This window comes from Apteryx rowi, unplaced genomic scaffold (assembly GCF_003343035.1).
Source record: "Apteryx rowi isolate R43461 unplaced genomic scaffold, aptRow1 scaffold_401, whole genome shotgun sequence".
Taxonomy (NCBI): Eukaryota; Metazoa; Chordata; class Aves; order Apterygiformes; family Apterygidae; genus Apteryx; species Apteryx rowi.
The window spans coordinates 196,144-216,279 of record NW_020450542.1 but is presented as its reverse complement, the minus strand read 5'-3'; the positions used below and the strand labels follow the sequence as shown (position 1 = coordinate 216,279).

Genomic DNA, 20,136 nt, shown 5'->3' with positions numbered 1-20,136 from the left:
TTGTGCTTCTTGTTGTCAGCCTGAAGTTGTCCTTGCTGTTACACAGAAAAAACGAAACTGAGCAAGCTGAGATTTAGTGCAAATATAGTGATACATATTAAGTAATGTGTAGCTAGCTGTGCCTAATATCTAGTTGTTTAGGCTGTTGACTTTACAGAAATAGGTAAAAAATAGGTAAACTCGATTTTGTACTTCATCCAAGGAAGAAAAGAATTTTTTTAGCTTGTCATGTGCGTAGTTTCCAAAATATAGCTAAGACAAGCCTATTCTCAACTGCTGTAGTTCTGATGTCAAAATGTTCACTACTGAATTGTATTAGACATTATTCTTTGAAAATGAAACAAAGTTGGAGGGGGAAAAAAAATCATATTAAAATAATAATTTGCCTGCCTCTAGAGGCTATGGACTTAATTTTTCTGTTTGAATAAGAGAATCTCGCTATTCTGATTTTTTTTTTTTTTTTTAGCTGTCTTATTTAATACTCTATAAACTTTTATTGAGAAAGCAGTCCTTCACTGTGAAATATAACTTTCATTTTGACGTTATTGTCAAGCAGGAGTTTAAATGTCCAAGAATGTCAACACCCCCTCTGGTCACTTGATAACTGTGCTAGAGGATACTGGAAAAAATTGTCAGCAGTGTTAATTGTTTTGACTAAAGAATTGGGGAGAATTTGAATGCAATTACTCAGGCAATTAATACTGCTTTAAAAGTCTGCACTTCCAGTCTGCTTTCAATTTTTTTCATTTGTTTTTGGTTTTCTTGTTTTTTAAACTGTTTAATCATTTTTCTGACACTTTCAGTTCTGGGGGACTGCAGTCTCGTGGCTCTGGTTCAGCAGCCTATAGAGCTGTATCCTGCTTTGCTCTTGTCCTCGTGTCYCTCTGCAAGCCTGGTAGCCACCTAGCAAACTTGACCCATTGATGTGGACATAGTAGTGCCTCTTACAAGTTCCTGGGGAGCTAAAGCTATTTTCTGTAAGGAAAGGTTCACAGTCAGTTATTCTGTCCTTACTCTTCACTCTTTGCCAAGGCTTCTGAGAAATGTCTGAGTGTGCAACATGGGGAGGCTGTTTTCCAGAGCCAAGGCTGGGAACCTGAACACAAGTCTAGCTCTTCCTGAAGTCCTCGGGGCACAATTTAGTGTTTGAAAACTGAAGTCAAGACTAACAAGGGTCAAGCTGCTTTGATCTGCAGTTTGTGACTCCCTTCCCCAGGGGATCATCTGTTGACTCTGCCACCCAATAGAGAGGGGAGGAGGAAAGAGAGGGAAGGTGAGGAGAAAAGACAGTACCTTTTTTCTTCCTCATTGCCTGACTTGCTTAGCTCTGTGATACCTAGGCATCTTTACTGTTTTTCCCCATGGCAGTGGGTCTGTTTTATGGTACGTGGCACTTTTTTTCCAGCGGAATTGAGTGGATGCCTTTGGTCAATCCTATTTCCRATGTATGGCAACCCAATCTCTAAGACAAGACATTTAAAGAATAGCCCATTAAACACCATGCCAGGATTCCTTATGCTGTTTATAAAGGGACCTTTGGTGGTGGGATGTGTAGGAAGCAATAAAAGTTCGGCAAGTTCTTGTTGGATGCAAACAAGCATTGGAATAACGCAGTAATTAGAATAGATCAGTTACCATCTTTTAGAGTATTTCTTCTGCTCTTCCATCCAACTCTGGTCTGCACTGTTAATTGTAAGGGCTTGGCTTGGTGGGTTTTTTTTTTTCTTTTTTTTTGGGGGGGGGGGTTGCACTTATGAGTAATATGAATTGTAAAGCAACTTAGGAGGCCATGATCATTCACCCTAATTTAGTCCCTGTTATTCCAGAAAGAAACAAACACTTGTGACCAGGGATTTAATACTGGCTTGGAGGGAAGGGCTGGATTCTCTCCCTCCCCGATACACTACTCCTTCTGATATATTCTTTCTGACTCAATTGTAGCGGTGAGTGGAATTTTATTACATCAGCCAGGCATGTGCCAGTAGGATTATTATGTTGTTTTTCTCATTTGGGTTATTAGAAACAAGGGCAGCTCTATAGASATGGAATTTACAGGTATCATGGCTTCTGCTTAGTGCTCTTTTGTATGTAAATTTACTGAAGGCAGAAGAAGCTGCTGCTCTTTTGGGGATAAAACTGTTGTTTCACAGCGATAGGGGAAGTTTATGCCTTAGATGGCCATTTAAAAAACATACAGGGAAAAAATGGACCCACTTTTTGTAATACCRTGCTCTGTTTAAAAAATCTGGTGGCCTTTTGAGTTAAATATATCACTACTGTGTTTATGATCACTGTTGTAATTACTGAACACGTTGTTTGGGATTACCATGTTTAGCATATAGCTTTATCTCTTAGAAATAAGCAGCCTGTTTTGTGTTCAGATTTCACAGGTTTCTCTCCTTCCCCCCCATTACTTGCCTTTGTAGATCAGAGCTTTCTTCCCTGTTCCTAATAACTGCTCCTTGTTAATTCTAGTAGAATAACTTTTCTGGAAGGGCTTTTTTATTTCACTTGTTTACTACTAATGCAAGAGCTTCCCTCTGGAACAGTTATTTTCTATGACTTTGTTCATGTCTGCATGCTAACCAAGCACACACTTATTTCTTCAGATTCCAGATTATTTTGCTTTTCATTTTTTGATTTTTCTATTTAAAATATTTGCAGGGCTTCTTAGCAGCTTTCCTGTCCTGAATGACGTGACTTAGTCATTGCCATGCAGTTCAGGTTGGCAAAGTAAAATTTCAGTTTGGCTCTATCCCTGGCAGGCTGTAACTGGCATTTTGTTTGTCCAATTAATGCAAATCAGTTTATTCAGGCCTTTTGAGAACAAAACAAAAACAAAAAACCCYGACAAGAACAGTGTTCAAAGATGCTCGAGATATTTTACCAAAGACCGTGGAGAGAGCTCGTTAATTAGAACTTTCTCTTCATAAATATTGAGAAAATAAATTACCTACCTTTTTTTTTTTTTTTACAAGTTGTTACCTATTTTTACAAAATTATGTAAACTTCTGAGCTGTTATAGCTTTGACTTTTTCATAATTGGATATCTTTTTAATGGGAACACTAATTAGTATGCATTGTTAATTTATAGAGTTTATAGTTTAAACTATAGTTTTTGTTTTGTAAGCTTTAGGTTTAATATTCTAATAGGGAATAATACATGTAGTGTCTGTGATTCTTCCATTTCAAATTATTTTTGCTGAGATGCAAATGTTTTTGAGATGTGTCAGTTCTTTGAGCACGCGTTAGAAGACAAAATGATGTTTCAGTAGGTAGTGCTTTCTGCAAATATGTTTCTAAGCTTTAGGTGTGGGTAGCAGTAATGATACTTGTATCATTTGAAAAATTTGAGATTGTTTTTATTGTATCTTGCCAGCCAGCTCTTGTGGATGAGGATGGTTAATTGCAAGAGAGTCCAGTTACAAAGTTGCAGATTAGTGCTAATCTGGTAAACTTCCAAAAAGTAGTCTGCTGTATCAGTAATCTAGCCAACCAGCAGAGCTGAAAGCTAAAGATTTTACTCTTCAAGGTTGAAACGTTAACRTATTAGGCACAATTTTCATATTAATGAAGGAATTCCACAAAYGTCAGTAGAGCAATCACTTCTGTTTTTGTCATCATCTTTTGTGTCTGTGCTCCTGCCCACTTGCATGTTCCTTCTGCTTGTTAGGATTTTTGAGCTCCGCACGTTTGTGTCTCTTGAGCTGCCAGGTTCCTCTCTTAAATGGTCTCTTTTGTTCTCCTTGAAGGACTGGAGGTGTTCTGTGCAGTGAAAGCTCACGTACTATTTTTGTTGAAGTCAAAGTTAGGTTTCCATCTTGAGACGATATTGTAAGAGGTCAAAGAAATGAGAAGGTGCCATAGTGGTATGACTTCACAAGCATGGGCAAAAAGACTCTTAGAGCCTGAATGTCTATGAATGAACCAATAACACAAGTGTCTCCTTTATAGGATAAAATCTCTAAAGAGCCAATACTTTGATCTAACCCATCAGTAGGGTCAATAATGCCTGTCAAAATTTGTTTTGAAATGACCACTTCTCACCACCTAAGGCAGAAAGGCTTCATTTATAAATGAAGAGTTTTATTTGGTCCTCAGCCCTAAAATGGCAATATATTTTTCTTGTCACAAATTGTTTAAAAGCTTTTTCTGGAATAAATATATGTATTTTTTTCCCCTCTAAGAAGATGCTGTGGAGGGAACACTTTGAGGTATGGAATCTTGAATTTCCTTCATGGCTAGCAAATACAAGCTGGTTTTTGGAAATCAAATCTGGGTTTATATGGAGATGAGCTCTTTAAAGACACTACTTTAAACTTCACAAATGAAGCTGTGTAGAACTTGGCAACTGTATGTGGATTTCAAGTAGTGTTAGTGATGAACTGGGTTTTGGGTGGCTTGTTTCATGAGGAGATGAAGGGCTGTCTATGATAGCCTCAAAAACTACTTTGTCAGACATCGATGCAATACTTATAATGACATATTTGGCTTCCATAATGTGGAAATTACTTGTGAAATTTCCATGACCTGGTTCAAAAACCAGTTTTAAACAAATGATCRATGCATCTATTCAAGTGTTTACAAAAGCAGAATTATCTTTTGTTTCTGTTGAGAGTAGTGTGTGGTAATTCAAGAGGAAATGAGGATTCATATTTCATTTTGGTTTGAAAAGACGTACAGCAAGAAATGCAAAAGAAGAAACCCTAAATGAGCATGTGTGTTGTCAGTCTAAATGGCCTGTCTGTAAGCTTTCTGGCAGTTTACTTTACTTTACTTTTGCTGACTTTTGTGGACATTTGCAATCTCTAGCTTGATTATCAATTTATTACTGAGCTGAAAAATGTGAGTCATAACATGATTTATTGTGCACTGCATTTGTTTTGCTTTAAAGAAAAGCAGTACTGAGAGYTGTACATATGCTGGTGACAGATCTAATGGCTCATCTATGCTAAATAARGATTTAGGAAGTCAACTGTAATCTTATCAGCATCCAGCCAAAATCATATGCTAGATATTATGTAAACAGTTTTGCTCCTGTTAGGAACAGAAGGCACACATGCTCATGTGCTTGTGCTTTCTACCTTCTTTCTCTCTATAAAACTGGCTTGTGACTCTTCCCTGTTTTCAAAAACTAGGAATTTTAAGTGGGATCCCTAAATACTTCTCTACAGTTCTTTTCATTACATCCTCTATCTATACATGAGCATCAGCAGTGCTTCAAATTAGGTAACTTGTTCTGTTCAGTTGCACTAAAAACAAGATTAAAATAGGTTCTTCAGTCACAATGGCATAATGGATGGTGGGTGCGTGCTTCAGAACGCACAAATTACTGTGCTTTTTGTGTACAGAACTGGGAGAAAATTGATGCGGCTGACTGTGGTTTGGAGTCAGTGTTCTGTGTTGTTTTCAGCTGTATTTAATAGTTTGCTTTAGGAGCCTTTATGTTTTGGGGGTTGTGAAAGATATAGTTTGGAAATAATTTAGCATTAATTTACTGAAAGCAATTTTTGAAAATAAGGTTTTGATGTTATTAATAATTAAAGAATTGGAAAATGCAGTGGTAAGATTGTCTGACTTGACATAAGCTGTATACTTTTATGTCAGAATAAAGGCAGGCTAGGTGCAGAAGTAAAAAACAGTACTTGATTTTCCTCTTTGAACTCAAGGAAATGCAAAAACTTCATAGAAAATGAAATTGTTATATTAAAATGATACTAAAGAAAAAAAATACATGCATTATGATTTTTAACCAGATGATTTTCCTCCATCCCTGCACTGTAGGTCAAAAGTATCACTGTTATTTAATTGTTGCCCTTCTATTTCAGCGAGTCTAAGGCATTAACCTTCAAGACAGTACAAACCACAGGAAAACTACTCTATCAGCACTTGCTATTCTGTATCATTATCATTAATAATTTGTGGGAAATTGACCTAGAAATAAGACTGCTAGTCCAGATTTTGTATCTGTATCTTTCTTATTAACCAGTTCTCTTTAAGCACGTACGATATTTGTTGAAGTATTGAGAATTTTTGTTTGTATGGATGTCAAGGCGTTAAGGTCAGATTAAGTATAATGATAGCAGTTCTAATGTTGCAAATAATAAAGGAATTGTATCTTTAAATACTTCTCAGCTTTTAGGACAGGAAAAATGTCTTCCAGATCAGGATAACAAACAAAAATACTTTTTTGTTAGTTTTTGATCTTTAAAAACAAAAAAGCACTGCATTGAATTCTCCAGTTTAGACATTACCTGTGATGTCTAAAAGGTGTGGGGGGGGCCTCTGTAAGCATCTGTCCCACCTGTGGAGAAAACAGTATTTCATTAGGTTGTTCTGTGCACTTAAGCTTTTTTTTTTTCTTTCTTTCTTTAAAGTAAATGTAAACTTTCAGCTGATAACATAAGGTGCTGTGAGATAAGTTTCAAAACTCTTGAGTGCAAGGGGGGGAAAAAAAATACCTGAAACAGTAGTATGACTTCACAAATCCTTGTCTGCATGCTTCCTTAATCAATAATATGCCGAAATGTAAAAAGCTGGAGTGGGGTTGGGGGGATCTTCCTTTTGGGAGGATTTCTCAATAAAATAGTTCCCATTTTAACCAGATGACTAGATGTTTAACAAGAGGAAAAATTAGTATGGGAATAAGCATTTTTACTACTGAATCAGCATGCTGGCCTTGCTCCAGATTCAGTCTTATAAGGACTAGGCAGTATTCCCCAAATGAGCACATGCTCGTTAGGTCAATTGGGGAGAACTAATCGCTTCCTTTTGAGCAACGTGGTTCTTCCTCATGCATGATTGTCCTTGTACAGATGTGGTTGTGTTTTGTTTGAGGAGCCGAGGGAAAGCAGGTTTGTTGCCCGCTTGCCTTCCTGCTCATGTTTTTGTCTACAGAGTTCATAGCTCGTTACTGTTTCTTTCTATGAGCAAAAAAGGTCCCTTTTAATAGGCAAGTGTATATATTTATCTTTGAAATGTTAGTAGTAACTACATCTGGTAGGAAATCTTAAAATCGGAAAAGAAATAACAGGCATAGTGTGGAGGGAAATAATAGGTGTAGAATTAACTGTTCGTAATAGGCTTTAGTAGTAACAAGATTTATCTTAAAGGTTAATTTTCCTGTGATGGTTGGTTAGTATGAATGCATACTGGTGTCCYATTATAATATACAAAGAAATAAATTGATTTCTGTTTCACTTTTAAGCTACTGATGTAATACCAGCATAATGGCTGGAGAAACACTTGTGACTGTAATTGCGAAGCAGATAATTACCTAGTTGCTTATTTAAATAACACCCTCTTGGAACTAGATGCATAGCTTGGACRTATAATAACTATTGAGAAAATAAAAGTGTGTCTCATGTAGCTTCTGTCTACTTTTTTTTCCCTTCACAAATGTTTTGATAGCTCTAATAATATTACCCTTACATTATCATGCCCTAACTTGTGTTCACAATTGTGTGCCTGCACTATAATGTTTTTCTTACTGTCAGTCTTCACACTTTGCAAGTTGTTGAATTTTTTTTTATGTAACTTACCATATGATCATTTGTCCAACAGTTTTTCTTAATAGTAGACAACAAGTTAAAAAATTCTTTTAAAGGCAAGAAAGTATCTCTTGCACTAATTCCAGTGAAACTTGTTGAGAATCACCTGAGCCCATCTTGTAGGACTCCCACAAAAATCCCGAAAAGCAAAGATCTTCATGAATGGGCTTGGATCAGGGTTGCTTAAGTGTGTCTGCCCTGCTGATGTCCATGTGAAAATATGAAGCCATCTCGCAGCCAAGGGCAGAAAATGAAGGGGGTGATGAAGAAAGCTTTGTCGTGCTGTTGCTTTACTGGTTACTCCCTCTCGCCTCACATGGAGTGTCTTCTACTGCTAGTGCTGGAAGAACGCAGTCGTGTGCTTTTCAAGGACACTGTTGTTGTCGCTGTCTTTGTGCACGTTCAAAATCTACTGGTCCAGTGTCTTATTTTAGTTCTGGTCCATACAGAACATGATAATATGCTACTGCCACTAGTTGTTCTTTTTAGCCTCAGTGGCAAAAAAGGTCCATGCAGCGGATCGAGCTGTTCCCACCCTTGTGCTAAAGCACGTGTCTGTCACTGTGATGCTGCGTGATAGAGCTTCTACTTTCTTCATTTGCTCTTGCAAAATAACTTCAAATTATTATTCAGGTTTAAAAAAAAGTCAAAGACTGCACAGACCGACTGTCAAATTTGGAGGCTGACATGACGATTGGGCAGGGAGGGAGCGCTGGTCTCTCACAGATACAGCTTGAGTTGGCAGGAGGAGTATGAACATTATGAAGTGCCGCGTAGCATTAACTGCTCACTGGAGCTTCTTCAACTAGATCTCCTGATTACTGGGTATCACTGATCTTCATGTGCTGTATGTGTGCATGCGTGTTCCTTGCTGTAAATTGAGGCTGTTGACACACCCAGCCTGTGAGGCAGCTTTATGAAAGCAAATACATGTAATAGCCCTGAAGCATTGCGATACRGTAACGCTGAGCGTGACGGATCAGCCCGTGCGGAAACGCGTCACTGTGCTTGCAGAGCTGTCCTCGAGCCCAGGTCGCCATAATGCAGGTGCCGATGTCACGTGTGGAGCAACTGAGGAACAACCTGATGAGCAGCCACTCGTTAAGCAAGCGCTGGCTGCCTGAGGTGCTGGCGGCGGCYGGGGGCCCTTTGGGGGACAGGAGTTGGTGAGCGTGGAATTCAAATTTGTACTGTAATGCGTATGCACAGTGGGGCCAAATTAAAGCTCTAAAAGCCATTTTAAGACAGGTTCTTCACGTTTTGAGCGTGTGTTGCTCTTAAGATTCTTTTTCCGTAGATTTTCTGTGTAGCACACGTTGGTTGTTTTTCCTTTTTTTTTTTTTTCTTTTTCTTTTCAATGCATTATAAGTAAGCAGTAAGGACCAGGTGAGTTTGGCTATTATTAAAAATTTTGAATAAACTGTTTTTGACCTCAAGGAGATCATTGACTTTTAATGTTGAATTCTAATCCTACCTGGTGCGGTGACTGAAGAATGAACAGATCCTTTCGCTTAGTAGAATAGGAAGTGTCTTTGCTTTAGATGCTTTTTATTTGTAGCAAAAGCTTTAGGTGGACTATTTTCTTTATCACAGGCCTAAGCCTAAACAAACAAAACCCAAATTCAGACTATTGAGCAGGATATAGTAGCAACTCTATGCTATCTTTTCACTCAGCGGTTTTCTGTAGCGCTTCCTAGTGTAATGTTTCTAACATATCTTTGTTCCAAGGATTTTAGGATTTTAATTTTAGATGAGCTTAAACCTTACGATATTTTCTTAGGATAAGTAAGTTGTATTACTAAATTTCACAAATAAGGAAGCTTTACCCGCTTTAGACAACGAATAAGCCCCCTCATGTTTTTAAGATTGGGGCTTACTGCTGGAGCTCAGGAGCTCACTGCTAACTTCCCTGTTTTTCTGTGGATATTCTGCACTGTGGTAATAACAAAAAAACTACTGTATTTGAATGAGAGAAAATTAAATCGGAGAGAATTCCTCTGAGTTATATGCAGAACATTTTGGGTGACGTTGTTACATGGAGCCCATGCTGGCCTCAGGACARAAAGAAGGGTTCATCTGTGGAAGAAGTCCATGAGTAGGATCTAATTGGCTTGAAATTCATATGCTGCCTAAATTTCAATTCACTTGCTTGTTGAAGGGAGACTTGACATGGCTTTGAGGACTGAGAATACAGGAAAAATATGAGTGAAAAGGCTGGTCCAGAACACAGATAACAGTCCAATAAAAGCAGCATATGTTGCAAAGTTCTTATTCTGGAAGCTTTAGTGTCGTTGCTCTCATCTTCACTTTGTAGAGTGCTATGGGTTGTGTGTCTGTGAGTAGTATCAGTGAAGTGAATGCTTCACAGTACGGGATATTCCCAAAACAGAGTCTTCTAGCAAGCTTTTTTTGAGCTTGCCTGGGGCATCTTTGGGACAGCAACCTGAAATTGCAGGGGTTTGTCGCTTCTTTTTGCTTTAAGAGTCGGAGTTCATACTGAATTACATATACAGATGGAATGCATCAATTTTATAGTGCCTTTGGCTGCTTTGAAAATAAACAAAATGAAATAAATTTTTGGRTTTTATTCACGTGCCACTGCCTCCATTCTTCCCTTCCCTCTGTCCTGCTTCTTATATTGTGGTTGAATATGTAATTGCACTGGAAAACAGGCAGGAGAGAAGATGAAAGCATTGAAAAAGTGAGGGCTGCTTCAGCTGTTCTCTCTATTAGTTGTCCTGAAGTGTTCAAACTGCCCCAGTGGAGGTGAATGGATTGCGTATTGGAGATGCTGTTTCAGTAAGCTTCTGCTAAACTTGGAAAATGCTGTGTTGCGTATATTTGGACTCCTCCCACTTTAAGAAAAATCTTAGTTCTGTGTCTACATTAATGTAGTTGAACCAATGCAAATTCCTGTTCTAGATGTGCTTTTTGGCTCAAGTTGGTCATGGGATGTTGTTGCATTAAAAGAAAAATTGGCTACTGTAGCAAAAGCCTACAGCGATGGTGGATTCAATGACAACACTCATGTAACAGGTTATCTTTAGAGTTCTCAGTAGTTTATGATGTGTTTTTAAAAAAAAATAAAAATACTATTCTTAAGAGATTTTATTAAAATGAAAAATAGCCTTTTTCCCTGCTGCTTAAGCAGTGAAGCTTTGGCTCTTTGAGCTCAGATGAAATGTTCTATTTTGAATTTTGATTAATTTACTTATTATTACAGTAAACACAGTAAGAGAATTAAGTCAAATGAAGAGTTCATGAAAAGCTTTGACTCTTCTTTAAGAATTGTGCTGTTTCATTTTTAACTGTGTGAATCATCCTGGTTTAAAGTCTGTTACCTGTGTTATCCCTTAGGGATGATATACTAAAAGAAACTATCCAATTTTACCTCCTCTCTCTTGAAGTGTGAAAGGCTAATGAGAATTTCCAGCATGGACTGACAGTTTCTGGTTTGTACATGAGAAAAGCTTGACTTATTAAATGATTGCTCATTTAATAAATTGGTTTTCATATTATATCAATATCTTTGTTAGCCTCAGGCTTTATCAGTTCCTGATTTTTTTTTCTTGCATATTAACAAGATGCTGTAGTAGAAACATTAGTGAAGATGAATTAGCATTTGTTGCATATTCCAAAAGGGTATTTCATCTTGGTTCAGAGAAAAGATATCTCTTCAGTTAATAATTCTCACTGATGGTTAGTTATCCTCACTATTAAAATGCACTCCTTGTTTGCAACTGGTGTGKTTTTTTTCTGGCTTTAATTCCCAACTACTGTCTCTTCTTATGACTTTTTCCCTAGGTTTAATAGTTCTTTAGTAATTGGTATTTTTTTTCTCCATTACTCTAATCACAGCACCTCTGGAATCATCACTTCTCCTTTTGATAATTGACCGTTCATGGTAACCTCTCTTTTTGATAATTTAAATAGATTAAGTTCTTTAAGTCTCTTGCTGTAAGGCATTTGCTGGCCCTTGAATAATTTTTATAGCTCTTACTGACCTTCTTCAGTTTTTCAATGGCCTTTCAGCATTGAAAGGTGGACATTATAATTCCATTGAGTATTACATTATTAGTCTCTGTGAATTCATGTATGGAGCTGAAATTGTTTTCTTGCTTCCCCCTTACTCCTTCCTTTGCACATAAGTGTGAGAATAGTCCCTTTTGCTGCAGTGTCCAACTGGATGCATCAGTTGAGTGTTACCTGCTCTGATCCTGTCAAGTCTTTTCTGAGATGCTTCTTAACAGACTTTGGWTTCAAATTCAGAGGGTTTGTTCTGTGTTCTTCTTAAAAAAAAATAAAAAAATAATAATAATAATATAGGGCTAATGCAGATAGTATGTCGCATCAACAAGATGTTTTAAAAGAGTTTGCTTGTGCTCCAGGAGGGAGAAGACCAAGGGGTTCTCCTGCAGCCCAGACAGCTGCGATGTGAGATGAATGATAGCTCCATTGSGTAGCCTTAGTCAATTTGCAATAGGAAAGTCAGGAAAAAAACTGAGCATGTCTTTGTATGGCAAAGCAAATGTCTGAAAGAGTTTAATGTCTGCTTGATTTGATTTTAAATCTTTTTGATTTGATTTTAAAGTACTTAATTGGTAGATTTTTCTAATTATATTCTAGAATTATTTTGACAATACTTTGCAATATGTAGATAGCATTTTGCCTAGCATTTGATAGTATACYGAATGTACACTGAAAAAATCTCAAAAATAATCTAATACAAAATGCCAAAGCATTTTGTGCTGTTCTAAGGCTGGTCAGTTGTGCTCTGTGCTGAAGGATATTGGATGTTTTTCTGTTTCAAGTTACCAGTTTGAAATCCTCCAGGCACAAACGGATCAATTCTTATTATATAAAATTATCTAACACTCTTAATTTCAGTGTGGTACTTAGCATGGAGCAGGGTGCAGGTGTGTGTTAAAATATTTTGGAATAATGCTTAAATCTGTTGTAGTCAATAAATTTATTTTCCTTTCTGAACAGGACAGAAGAAAGCTTCCAGAAGTCAGCCAAGATGAATATGGTGAAAAGGATCATGGGCCGGCCACGGCAGGAGGAGTGCAGTCCCCAGGATAATGCACTGGGGTTGATGCACCTGCGTCGCCTCTTCACAGAGCTTTGCCATCCTCCGCGGCACATGACTCAGAAAGAACAAGAGGAAAAGCTTTACATGATGTTGCCAGTGTTTAACAGGGTAAGCTAGAGCATATACAAGAGGTGTTTTCTTTATGGGAATTGACTGGGTTTTCCTTGCGTTCCCAAGACCTTCAGTTCTCGCACAATAGAAGTTATTCTTTCACTGGCTTCCTTTCACTTTCCCTTTTCTCATGCAGCTTTTTGTTAGTGGATAAACTCGCCATTGGAGATTTCCTTCTATTATCACTTTTTCTGAAGTGCAATCTACAGTGGCATGCAGACTGCCACAGAGCTTTTTTGCAAAGCTTGCTGTTATTACAGAGTCACATCCAGAATGTGGAAAACTGAGTTTACTCCATGAGACTTTTTCCAGGGTGAAGTCCCCTGCTGCTGTAGTCTTTATTCTCATCTTTCAGAGCTGATTTCCAACCTAAATTTATTCATAGCAAGTTTATACCCATTTGTTTGTGTGCCAGCGCTGTCCTTGAGTGTAAATAACTCTTCTTCCTCCTTGGCATTTACTCCACAGATACATATTTAGAGACAGCAGTCATAATATCTCCTTTCAGACTGTGTTTTGCTAGACTACACAAGCTGAACTGTTTTAATTTCTCTTGTGATAAATTCTTTATTCTGATTGTCCTTGTAGCCCTTTTGCTACATCTGTTGAGTGTCAGTCCCTCTTCWTGGACAAGGAGGATCTTGAAGAAGGAATCTATGGAGAAGATCTAACCAGTTACTTGTACAGTGACATGCTCACTTCACTGTACCCTGTTTGGAGCTAAGAGTGTGACTGCTGTCACTGGCATTAATAGGAGCTAAATCCCCTTGAAGTCTTATGTTGCTTGGTTACTCTGCCTCTGCATCATGATTTTAATGGTGGTTTTAGGGTACTGGAAGAGCAGAAGCTATAGATTTAGATCCCCCCCCCGCTGCTGTGACCCCAGTGCCTGCTCTTGAAGCTCTTGGCTTTTGTTGAGCTTGTATGTACTGCTATGGAAGACTGGAATCATCAGTAAATTAAACTGCAGAAACTCAATAGGAAAACAAATTCAGCTTTCTCTTTAGATTGATGTTTTCTTGAATGTATTGCTTTTGATGACATTACACATTGAACTGGTTACATGTTGTGTAGAAAAATTAATCCTAGTCGATACATAGTATTAATAGGGTTTTCAGTCTACTGGATAGCATGCTTTAGTGGATAAATCCCATAAATCCCATTCTGTTGCCTTAGGTCTTATTTCTAGTTCCACTGGTAGCCTGTTGTATAAGTTTGGGAGAAGTAAGCTCAGTTCTCCTGCTTCCTCTTTAATTTATCTGCTTGGATTGTACGCCCTTTAGACAGGGACTTTCTTAATTTGTTTTTACAAATTAGCCCAATGAAATCTTAATCTTGGCCTGAGCCAGTGAATGTTATTTTGATGCAATTATGCTTGGAATTCTCCCTCTGGTGGTTACACGTAGCTGATGCTTCAGAAAGGAAATATACCCACTGCAGTTGCTTGGGCACCCAGTTGTAAACCGCAGGTAGAGAAGAAATTCTTTCCTGGCCCTTGCAATGATTAGATTCAATTCCTGTAGCACTGTATCTGTGGAAATTACAATTGGTGATATAACTGGATTTGAGAGAAACTACTGCAGCACTGCACGTCCTGTTTATGTACAGCACCCTTTCCTTAGTCTCTGATTAGGACTTTGAAGATGAAAAAGATCAGTTACTACTTAATTTTTCCATTGCTTCTCCCATCTTTTTCCTCTCTTGTTCACTACAATGTTTTTTCCCCTTTATGCCAGTGTCTGGTTTAGTCCTAATTCTTTGTGTCTCCATTGATACTGTTCAAGCCTAATTATAGTTGTCACATGTCTTTGCACTGTTTGTTCTCTCTCACTGTCTTTCAGCTTTTATTTTTCAAGCATTCTGGAAAAAAATAGAGCAACCCCAAATTTTGTTCCTACTCCCTGAAAATCGGTGCTTGCCTAACTAGTCTCAGGTACCATTTGGATTCCTTGAAGAGATACCTGGCATCTGCCATTTCTACCTGTTGGAACGCATCTCGACTACTTAGCTGAGTGCTCTTTTCTCCTAAATCCCATTTTTCCCCTTTGTTTTCATGGTTTTTCCTTCCAAAGATTCTCCTTGTCTCTCTTTCAGTGTTTCTATATCATCTCATTTTGTTGATGGGTTCTTTTCCTTCTCTAAATCCTAGAGAATCTTTTGTTTCCTCAGGTGAACTCAGTGCTGAAGACGTGTGTTCTTCTGTTCTTGCCTAATATTTGTCTTTTGGATCTTATCTGTGGCTTTTTGTCTCTCTCTCCCCTCTTGTTTCCTGATTTTGATTTTTAACATTGTCATTCTCAAACTCTGGCTATTTTTAATCTATGACCTTCTTGGAACTGTCCCTTTTGCAACAAACATAGGCTGTTGCCAGATGTTGTCTTTTTAGTTTCCAAGCTCTGTAAATCTGAATCTCACTCTGGCACAGTGATGAAAGTGCATATTCTCTGTGCTCTTTCACTTCCTTTCTCTGCAGTCACAGATAACCGTTTTCAGTTCTCACCAAACTGTCTAGTTTATCACAAACAAAATGGATTCTTCTTGGTCAATCAGATCTCATCCCTCCCTATTCTAGGGGGATTTTTTTTTCCTTGTCTTTCATGCAAATTCATTTATGTTTTCCTGCATTCAGGAGGCCTATCAATTGCAGTTTTGTCTGTTTATTGCCTCTCAAACTACATACCATTTGCTACTTCCACGGTTTCCCTGTGTTCCTGGTTTATGCTACCTTCTTGTTTTGAGCTTTACATGTAAAACCCTCTGTGTTTTGCTTGGTTCATCTAGTCTTAGTTTTCTAGAGTGTAAATTGTATGTGCTGCAGATTGTTTTGGAACAATCCTGCTAGCTTTGTAACTCTGCAGGGCAACTCTGCAAAGACATATTCAGAAAATGATTGGAATAAAAAATAGAAATTGGAAAATATTTTACTTTCTAAAGAGTTTCATGTGAAATTTTCAGTGGGAGAGCTGATAAATTTTGATTCACTCTGAATTCTGAGATGGCTTTCCTCTCTGAGACCTACTTTCACTGAAAGGAAACTCTAAAACATTGTCAGGCCTTCCTTTTTTGAATTTCTCTAATTTTTCGAGCATAGTCCTTCTCTGCCATTATTACAAGCAATCAGTTAATAACTTGATTCAAATTAAGACTCAGAATCCCCCTTTTCTTTGCAGTTATCCATTCTGTTTAATAGGTTTAAGTGAGATTGGGTACTTTCTGGGTTACTGCCTCCAGTGGAGTCCATGGTGATGTACCATAAAAGCATCTGTAACAACTTCAGGATGTCTGTGTTATGAGGAGAAAACTCCAAGTAACTATGGAGCTCCGACCAAGACKTTTGTTTCGCACCTTGACATAGGCTTTGAAATACCTTGTGTACGGAGTCAGGAGCTGTTGARAGAGGGAGCTGCACGTGTTTGACAGGAAGCTTGAGACTTTTTCTTTTACAGTACAAAGGTCTAATTCTCAGGCCTGTAGGGACCTGACTCGATGATATTTATATCCAAGACTTTTGGGGGTATCAAGAAGTTACTAGCTTATAGGAGCTTTGCCTATTGGGCCTTGTTGGGGAAAGGGGGAAGGGTATGAAAACCAAGAAATAGTTTTGAAAGAAGTGTCAGTTTTACTGAATGCAGAGATCTAGGGTAAGGAAAGTTAGCTGACTCATCACAGACATCCAAGTGGCCACTGGCAGCTAATTAAATAACCAGTGCATCCAAGAGCTATTTCAGTCTTCAGCCTCCAAGCAGTGCTATCTCTGCGTCTGCCTGTATCAAAGGGTTTGTCTTTTGGAGGAGTTGCATGGTTTGATCTGTTTGTTTGGATTTTCAGTTGTAATGGAGGGAGACATAACAATCTTTTTTTCGATTGAAAGCTGTTGAGTCCATTTTTTTTCGGTAGTGCATGTGTGAACCAACATGTACAGAGAAAAGACCTGAAAGTAAACTCATGAAGGCAGTTTCATAGCCTGTCTCCTCAAGCAGCAAGATCTAAACACACTTTTGATGATACAAATGGAGGCTTCTGAGGAATTTTTTTTACAAAAGAAACCCAAATCTCACATTTTGACCTGTCCTACAAGCCAGATATGTTTTGATAGGTTGCTAATGGTAATAGTGAAGTTGAGAGAGCTACTAGGCTAAAGCACTAATGAAAGCATCCTGTAATGACAGATGAGGATATTTTTTCCCTGGTCTTAGCAAGTGTATTTCCTAGCGGAGATAAACTGCCCATCCAAAGTTGTGCGTGGAGCTGGTCTTGGTGTGGGCATGTCCTGAGGTAGTGGAGCTATATAGTGAATAATACAATTTAAGAAAAGAACAGCTGAGACTACTATGACAAATTAATCATTGAGGTGCTCTAAAATGTATGGAGCAGCATTCATCTTTTTTTTTGAAAAAGAAGCAAAACGTGCATGTTATTGGTGCAATGTGACATGCAATTTTGGTTATCACCTGCCATGCGGACACCAATTTTACAAATAACTTAAGCAAAAAGACAATTACGAGAAACCTGTGATTTGGAGCCGTGCGGTGGGATTTGCTGTCTGGAAAGCTATAAAGGAATACTTTTGTTTAAAACATTTAAAGATAATTATGAAATACTTATTTAAAAAAACCCACCTCCTTTTTRTCGCAAATAACCAACAGCATGCTATGAATGTACTTGGCATATGAGTAAGATAAACACATGCTAAGTCCAATAACTCATAAGAGTAGTTTCATTCATATGCCACTGTCAATATGACAGATTTTCCATGCTCTGTTGTTTAACCTTGTATGACTGAGGGTTTTTTTGTTTGAAAGGTACCTAAAATTTTGTGTGAACAGAAGTTCCAGTTTTCTTTGATATTTTTAGAATTATCAGTAAAACCAGAGCAGCTAAAACATCCTTAACTTATTTCTGTTTATAGATATAACATGTCCCAGATATGCTATAGTTCAAACCATCTTGTCAATTACATTAACGAATGAGTTTACAGACCATTTCTATCTCCTCTTTGTTCAGAAAGGCTTAAGAAAGGATGAATCACGTATTAATAAAAAGCTAAATCAGCACATCATTCACAAAAGATTTGCCCTCTGGAAAAGTATTCAAAAGACTCCTTTCAGAGCTCTGCAAGCCGTATGAACACCATTCTTAGCAGCAGCATGGCAGTGTGCTGCACTGTATTATCATTGCTGTAGTAAAGCTTTTACAATACCAAAAAGTGGATGAGATGATGAAGAGGCTGTTTTTGAATACGTGATCTCCAAGTAAATTGTTTAAATTTTCTTGCAGGAACTGTGTTTTTACTTATTAAAAAGATGATTTATTGTTAAATTCATACCCTATTACTGTTTGTTTATTTATTTATTTAGTGCTTTTAATCAAAGTGCATACCAAAATACTAATTCAGACACTTGTTTTAGATACTGCAAACTTTGCTTATGGGGAAAAAAAAAAATTCAAAAGCAGTTCAACCCAGTCAGCCTTTTACTGTAACTCTGAGCTGTCCACATTTCCTGCAGTCTAATAGCACCTCAAGGCAACCTTAGGACAGGAAATAGCCCTATTAGTTTTTCTGTTTTCTTGGCTTCCTGCTTTGGAGACTGATGTGTCTGCGTGCAGGAGCTTTAAATGGTATATGGTGGCAAGATATTCTGCTTATACRCATTCTAGTCTTGATGGTCTTGGTTAGGTTATGCCTCGAGGCCCTCTTCACTTCTCRTGGTATCTTGGAAGTTAGAGGCTCTCAGGTGAACTGGGAGTTAATGCAGGCAGCTGTAAGAGGAGATCTCCTTGGGAAACATTTAGGGGAATCTGGGGATTCTTTGTACGGGGAAACGTTGCTCAATTTGTAATGCCAGTGAACAGTGTTTTTCTTAGACTGCCTGAAACAGTCATCTGCCTGTGGTGTCTGGGCTACTGTTTGCTTTCTTCATTGGTAGCAGCAGATGAAATCTCCCATATGAGAAACTCTTAAGTTCTTGGTGGAAAAAATACTTTTATAGGCAACAAACTGAGTGTTTAACTACAATTTTGCAGTTCTGGCTCCATTTTTCATGACTTTGAAATGTGAAGAAGTAGGAAAAATACTTTCGGCTATTCTGTAACGTGCCAGAGCAATTGATACTAAGGGAAAGGAGTAAGAAGTCAAATTAAAATCAGGTTGCTCTGATTTGTCTTCCAGCTTTTTAGTTTTCTTTGATAATTTTGGAGTTCCAAGGTAACTCAATACTCCAAATATCTTGCATCTCTGTTTGTTGTAATATTGCTGTTTTCCCTGGTGGTCCCTAGGCTTAAGAATGACTTCAGCCACATATAGTGGTAGCTCRGCTACAATATTAACCCTGGGTGATGCAGAGGAAGCAAAGGAGGGTAAAACAGCTGGTGAATCCAGATCAGTTGTACCGCTGTACATTGCATCCTTGTCCTGAGATGCAAATATAACACGTTGAACTGAAGTTTTATTAGAAAAATACTGTAAGCTATTACACACCCTGGCTTGCCAGTGACACTCCTGCAGGTTATGCAATTAGCCACAGGGGGGAAAAAAAAATCAGACAGAGAAGTATTGAGATAATTCAACTGTTCAGCCTATTTTGGTTTGTTCAGCACTGACACAAGTGATGATACTAGAATTTGGGAAATGACTTCTGAAAGTTGAGTTTTTAGGTTGCATGCATCACTTGCTAATTAACATCTAATGTTGTGGTTTTATTGGGACCATTTTACTAAAAGAAGCATGTTAGGTATGTGGATGGAGTCTACTTTTCGAGGGGAATCCTGTATGAAAAATAAATTTTTTGAACAGTTGTCTAATCCATTTTGAGATAATGACCTGTACCATAACTAACTGCAGTACCACAAAGTTAATGAATTTCTCACTGTTAAATGTAGTTCAAATTAAATGATTTATTTAATAATCAAATTTAATATTTAATCATGAAGAAATAAATTACTGGAATTAAGTGCTAATTATTTAAAGTAGTAAGAGTTACTGAGCCAAAAAGGAGAGGTGTGCTGCTGGACCTCGTACTAACAAACAAAGAAGGACTGGTTGAAGATGTGAAGGTTGGGGRCAGCCTTGGCTGCRGTGACCATGAGATGGTGGAGTTCAGGATCCTGCGAGGAGGCAGCAGGGCACTAAGTAGGATCGCAACCCTGGACTTCAGGAGAGCAAACTTTGGCYTCTTCAGGGACATACTTGATACTTGGAGGAATCCCATGGGTTAGGGCCCTAGAAGGAAGGGGCGTTCAAGAGAGCTGGTTACTATTCAAACATCACCTCCTCCAGGCTCAAGATCGGTGCATCCCTATGAGTAGGAAGTCAAGCAAAGGAGGTAGGAGCCCTGCATGGATGAGCAAGGAGCTCCTGGCAAAACTCAACCAGAAGAAGGAAGT

General features: G+C 38.1%; 1 protein-coding gene across 11 annotated transcripts in view; it reads left to right on the top strand.

The window, feature by feature from the left end:
* The window catches only part of WDFY3 (WD repeat and FYVE domain containing 3), a 192,727-nt gene that overhangs the window by 41,203 nt on the left and 131,388 nt on the right, over window positions 1–20,136 (top strand). For 10 of the 11 annotated variants that reach the window (XR_003255114.1, XM_026075320.1, XM_026075319.1 and 7 more), the window contains exon 3: window positions 12,540–12,750. Coding sequence is in view for 10 of the 11 variants with exons in the window: in XM_026075320.1 (XP_025931105.1) it covers window positions 12,571–12,750 (180 nt within the window). In the remaining variant the exon portion in view is untranslated. Of the gene's footprint in view, window positions 1–11,408; window positions 11,455–12,539; window positions 12,751–20,136 lie in introns of all 11 variants that reach the window. The other variant, XM_026075328.1, reaches the window with a different exon arrangement.